Source organism: Suricata suricatta, chromosome 7, assembly GCF_006229205.1.
Source record: "Suricata suricatta isolate VVHF042 chromosome 7, meerkat_22Aug2017_6uvM2_HiC, whole genome shotgun sequence".
In the NCBI taxonomy this organism is placed as follows: domain Eukaryota; kingdom Metazoa; phylum Chordata; class Mammalia; order Carnivora; family Herpestidae; genus Suricata; species Suricata suricatta.
Window position 1 is genome coordinate 129,374,068 of NC_043706.1, and position 6,000 is coordinate 129,380,067.

The 6,000-nt window shown below is 42.9% G+C and overlaps 1 protein-coding gene across 1 annotated transcript in view; it reads right to left on the reverse strand.

The window, feature by feature from the left end:
- Nucleotides 1-6,000, reverse strand: part of LRP11 (LDL receptor related protein 11) — a 63,413-nt gene that overhangs the window by 43,146 nt on the left and 14,267 nt on the right. Inside the window, exon 5 of the mRNA XM_029943250.1 lies at nt 5,796-5,994. Within this exon, the coding sequence (XP_029799110.1) occupies nt 5,796-5,994 (199 nt within the window). The remainder of the gene's footprint in view (nt 1-5,795; nt 5,995-6,000) is intronic.

A 6,000-nucleotide genomic window follows, 5' to 3' on the forward strand; every position in this document is an offset into this window, starting at 1 on the left:
GTCATGATCTTGTGGCTTGTGGGTTTGAGCCCTATATCAGGCTCTCTGCTGACAGCTTAAAGCCTGGAGCCTGCTTCAGATTCTGTTTCCCTCTCTCTCTGCTCCTGCCCTGCTTGTGCTCTCTTTCTTTCTTTCTCTCGCTCTCTCTCTCAAAAATAAATAAGCATTAAACAATGTTTTAAAAAAGGAAATAAATTAAATTCAGAAAGTTAAGGCAAGTTCTTAGATTCACACAAAATAAAATTCAACTTAGCAGTTCTCTGGAAAACAATTTTTGATCTAGGAAAATAGAAAACATTCAGTTTCTAACAACTAATTTTTATCACAGAAGCTGAAACACTGAGTTTCTGTATAATAGCAAAACAAGTATGTTTACCCTTGATCTTGAATATTACTAAATAATTTAAGGCTAGCTACGTTCACTAACTACTAGTCTATAACTAGTAGCTGCTTCAGTTGTGACGGATAGGAGAAGCTGCATACAGAAAACATTTTTAAGAGCAGAGTTATGAATATCTTACTGACTTAAGCTTATAAGTGAACTTACTCAAAAGTATATATATATGTATTTTTTTTGAGAGAGAGAGAGGGAGAGAGCATGCACGTGTGAGTGGGGGAGAGAGGAAGGAGAGAGGATCCTAAGCAGACCCCGCACCCACTGAAGTGCTGATGCAAGTGGATCCCATGACCCTGAGATCATGACCTGAGCCAAAATCAACTGAGCCACTCAGGCACCCTAATATATTTTAAACAAACTTAGTAATATTACTGGGGGAAAATCTATAGGTTCTTATAAATATATCCTTTTTGGCATCTACTACTTCCTCCCTCCTCCAGTGCCAAAGCTCTGTCCAAATTCTGGCCTGGATGTGTTCCTCCTTAACCTCTGCTGAATGATGTGGCTGAGGCACTGCTCTCTTCCTCCAAAGCCCCAGCTGCTTCCTATGCAAACATCTAAGAGCCAATTCAGAAGGCACAGGGCTTGAGGTCTGGGGCTAGCAGCAATCCCCTTTGCTTCTCACTAGGCCACAACCTGTATTCACTCTGGATACACTGCAGCTAACATGACTTTTCTGAAGTTCTAATCTGATTGGGTCATTTCCACGCGTAAGAAAAACCCTTCCACAAGTTACCATGACCTTCCAGATGTTCAGAGACCTGCTCGTCCAAGTCCTGTCTTCTGCTCTACTGATCCTCCCAATAGCCAGAAACAGAGAATTTCTTTAAGGGGCTGGCAGTTCTTGGAGCTATGGCTTTTCTGAATAAGAATGCTGCTGGTCATCTCAAAAAGAGACGGCTTTTAGTATGAGCATGTTTTCAGGGAATGAGCACATTTGCTATTGCCAACAGTTACATTTGTCTATTGAAGAGTCCCATTTTTATAGTCATTTAAAAGAATGAGGACTAATAACTCAGATTTTGATAAGCCACACAAGCACCCTTTGCCTAAGAAAAAATTTGTTCTGCCTTCTTCCACCTCTGAACAAAGACCCAGGGTCTCATGTCTTTTTTCTGCTTCTCTCAGGTAAGGAGACAGGGGCAATTTCATTACTTATACGCCATTTTACACAGTGGTACACAGATCTTTCTTTTGGTTCTAGAAGTTTCCATTGGTTTCCACATAATAGTTTACCACTTTCCAAATCTGGAAAGCATCTTATAATTGGCAGTAATACATTATAATTAGTAGCTATTTGCATGAAAATTTAAAGTATTATTTATAAGTAAACAAACTAAAATAAGCCTAATTGGTATAAATAACAATGAATTCTATCATATATTTTTAAGCCCTCAAAGATGTAACCCCAAAGACTTAAGATGGAAAAATCAGGTAAGTTTTGAAATAGCCCACATATTATAAACTAACTAATCCTACCCAGCCTGGAAGAAAAAAAAAGGAGCTTTTTAGTTGCTCACTTTTCTTTAGGTAAGCTTTAAGATACGATTCATGAGCACAATGAAATCCTCATACCCTCTACATTGATCACTGTGGTAACTGAAATAAAAGAGATACATTTCTTCATTAGTTCAAGTCTAGGGAAGTTATGCTGCATAATGTATTTTAAAATAAGTCAGAGCTTATCTACCCAGAGACAGGCCTTAAAAATAAACAAGTGACAAGAAGAAGAGGAAAGGAGTGTGCTATCATTTAAAGATATTTGACTTACTGATAAAGAACATGACAAAGGTAAATTTGCATTTTTCATCATAAAAATACAGTAAAGCAATGCTAACTACTATGGAAACATTGATTTCTTCTGAAAACTAAACATGCTTGGTAAGATCTGTAGAGGCGAAATAAGACTCATGCCAATTTTGATGAAGCATATCAAGGTGGCATTTTACGCAAGAATAATATTACCGATCATTTAACTAATCTGACTTACAACACAGTGCTGTGAGCAGAGCCATAATGACAAGGAGGGGTTTTTGGAATCTGGATCTGTACTGTGTGGGCGCAAATGATATAGTAGAGGTTGAGGAATTAGAAGGGACTCTTGAAGACAGGATACAGAAGTGGGGCCGGACTAAGGGAAGAGGCTTAGACACTGTGTCAAAATCCATGAGGTTGGTTGATTGGTTTTTGTGGTTTCTTTTCTCATTGTGTGTTCTTCTTAATTGTAACACTTCAGGAAAGAATTATTCTATCATCATTTTTGGTGTGTACTGTTACAGTCTTTCTCTATATGAGCTGATGATGATAAGAGGTGCCACTTATTGGGTGGCATACATGCTAAGTGCTCGTAAGCTGTAATGTCACTCAACTTTCACGAGTCTCTGAGGTAGGTATTATAGCCTGCATCAGACCCAAAAGGAAATGAGTTAGAGGCTAAGTTGCCTAAGATGATACAAATGATAAATCTGTCAATTCCGATGTCAGCCCAGATCTTTCTAAGTATACTGTGGGGGTACCCAACTGTATTCCAGTTGCAGGAAATATAAACTTATACCCTGAACTAACCTAACGTATTAATATATTCTATTTGTTGATATTTATTCACATATTCTAGTATTGCCCATGTTACTATATAAGCTTCACAGTTGCCATTTTGATTTAAAATTTTTTTTAATGTTTATTAATTTTTGAAAAAGACAGGGCACGAGTTGGGGAAAGGCAGAGAAAGAGAGAGACACAGAATCTGATACAGACTCCAGGCTCTGGGCAGAGCCTGACAAGGAACTTGAACTCACAAACCATGAGATCCTGACCTGAGCTGAAGTCAGACACTTAACCAACTAAGCCAGTCAGGTACTCCACCCATTTTGATTTTTAACCTCTAGTATTGAACATTTACTTTGTTATCAATTTGTTTCACCATTATAAATAATGCCCCAATAAATATTTTTGCTCCCACTTTTCCTTTAGCCAGGATCATTTTCCTATAAAAATATTCCAGAAGAATGACTATTTTAATGCTCTCTGCCACATAGTTCCTGCATGACTTTCAAGACACAGCTCCAACAACTCACATGTATTAAGACTTTGGGCAAGTTACTTTCTCTCCCTGAGCCTTCTGGTACACTGGGGATTATAACAGAGCCCAGATCTTTGGCTGTTGTGAGGTGAAGGAATTCGTGTGTCTAAGGACCTTATAATAATGCGTTTAACACCAAACTCAGTCAGTGTCAGCAAAAACACAGCTGATGGATTCTGCTATAAATTTGTGCCTTCCCATCCCACCTGCCTCCTCACCGTTTCATGATGTTTTAACTCACTTCAGTTGGCCCCCCCAACAAATTCTCTGTTAAGAGCTTTTCTAACCCATTTTCATGCTCCTTTGGTTTCCAACTCTGTATGCTCACAAAAGTCAGAAAAAGGGTTCCCTGGGTGGCCTAGTCGGTTAAGCATCTGACTCTTGACTTTGGTTCAGGCCATGATGTCACAGGTGGTGAGATGGAGCCCCACGTGAGGCTCTGCGCTGACAGTATGGAGCCTGCTTGGGATTCTCCCTCTCCCTCTGCCCCTCCCACAATAGGCATGCTTTCTCTCAAAATAAACAAGTAAACTTTTTTAAAAAGTCAGGAAAAAAAGAGACAATTCAAGAAGGAAAAACTTAGAAGTCTCAGAAGCATAAAGAACTTTAAGAGGTTAAGCACCTGGGCAGGGCAAACACAGGGCATGTGAGTAGGTAACCTTTGCCCTAGCTGCAGAGAATGAGGGCACTGTGGGGCCTGATCTACACACTTCTAGTTTCCTTGTTGCTGAGCATGACAGTGTTTTCCAGAATGAGGACCAAACCCTGCAGTCACCTGTTTTCACCCCTGAGTATCAGTCTACATAAATCAATTCCCAAACTCAGAAACTTCTACTAGTAAACTTAACATTTTTTTTAAATTTCCACGAGCATATTCTGTTTATTTTTCTTTTGCTCTCCCCTGGCCTATAAGAAAGCTTGCTCTGGGGGCCCCTGGGTAGCTCATGTCTGACTCTGGCTCAGGTCATGATCTCGTGGTCTGTGAGTTTGAGCCCCGCATCGGATTCTGTGCTGGCAACTCAGAGCCGGAGCCTGTTTCAGATTGTGTCTCCCTCCCTCTCTCTCTGCCCCTCCCCCTCTTGTGCTCTGTCTCTCTCTGTCTCAAAAATAAATAAACCAAAAAAAAAAAAAACCAAAAAACTTTTTTTTTTAAAGAAAAGAAAGCGTCCTGTGGCCATGTTGGGTTTTTTCCCAGATGTGCATTGAGAACGAGGGAAAGGGATTTTGTTTCTTTGCGGCTGGGATTTTTTGATCTGTGTTGGGGCAAAGAGGAAGGATATGTGTGTACCACCATGGGGTAGGCTCAGTGATGGGGGAGGGGTCCACGTGAGAGTGCTTCCTGCCTCCACTTCAGGGAGAACACTTTGGTGCTCTTCCCAGGGTCGGCCTCAAGGCTGAGCAGTCACAGGACGACCTTTGATGTCTGCTCCGGTGCAGGTGGGTAGGGAGGTGGGGCATTGTGGATATGGTTTCCCAGACCCTTGTCTATGGATCTTCAGGTCTTGGGAGACACCAGATTTCCAAAGCGGCTGAGGCTACCCCCACCCCCAGTCTTGCTATGATATCATTCTTGGGCACACCGCCAATCACACGTGGGCCCAATCAAGGTTTTACTCCCTCAATGGCCTTAATCTCCAACTGCTACAATTTTTGTGTGTGTGTCTTCTGTACGTGCCTTGACTCTCATTCGGAGCATCTGCAGGAGGTAAAACCATAGAATGAAAAGCATCATTATTAGCTCTTTTAATAAAAGGATGTGCCTTAAACTTTTACTCTCAACAAAAACCAAATCCCTTCCTTTTCCTCCTTACAAAAGGGACCTGTAGTTTATGGGAATCAGTTGGACCCACTTAAAAAATACCTGACACCAAGTTTCTCCTTCCCATTTTTGTCGGATGAAAGCCACTCACTACACATGGGATCCTGAGTCGTGAGAACCACGCTAGGAAACGGGTGTGCTGTGAGCAATCCGGCATCTAATTAGATTTTGCTCTTGCAATTACTTGACACAAACCATGACTTCTAAAAACCTCTGAGCCCCAAATAACTTTTTCCCTTCGCTTCTCTCCTCCTTTAAATCGAATTTCTGTGAATGCTCTCAGATCAGCCTCCCTCCCCAGGCCTGGAAAGATTCCGGAAGCAGCCCACGGTGCCCTCTTCTGCCCAGTCTACTAAGGTGTCTCAGAAACTGTCCATGAAGCAAATCAAAACCACTCTTCGGGATGCCCGCGAACCAAACGACTTGGAACGGAGCCTTTCCATCTGTCGCTCGGCCGCACCCGAGAGGCCTGCCCCAGCCTCCTCCCGCCGGGTGCTCACCCACTGGAGGCGAGGCTCCCAGGTCTCCCTGCGCCCCCTGCGCGGCGCGGCTGAGGCTGTAGCTGCTGTAGCCGCGGTGCAGCGCGAACTTGCAAACGCTGCGGCCGCGGACGGTGCAGTTGAAGAGGTAGCAGCCGAGCGCGGCGGCGGGGGGCGCGGGCCGCCGGGGCAGCTCCACCACGGCCACCGAGCAGCGCGGCTCCGC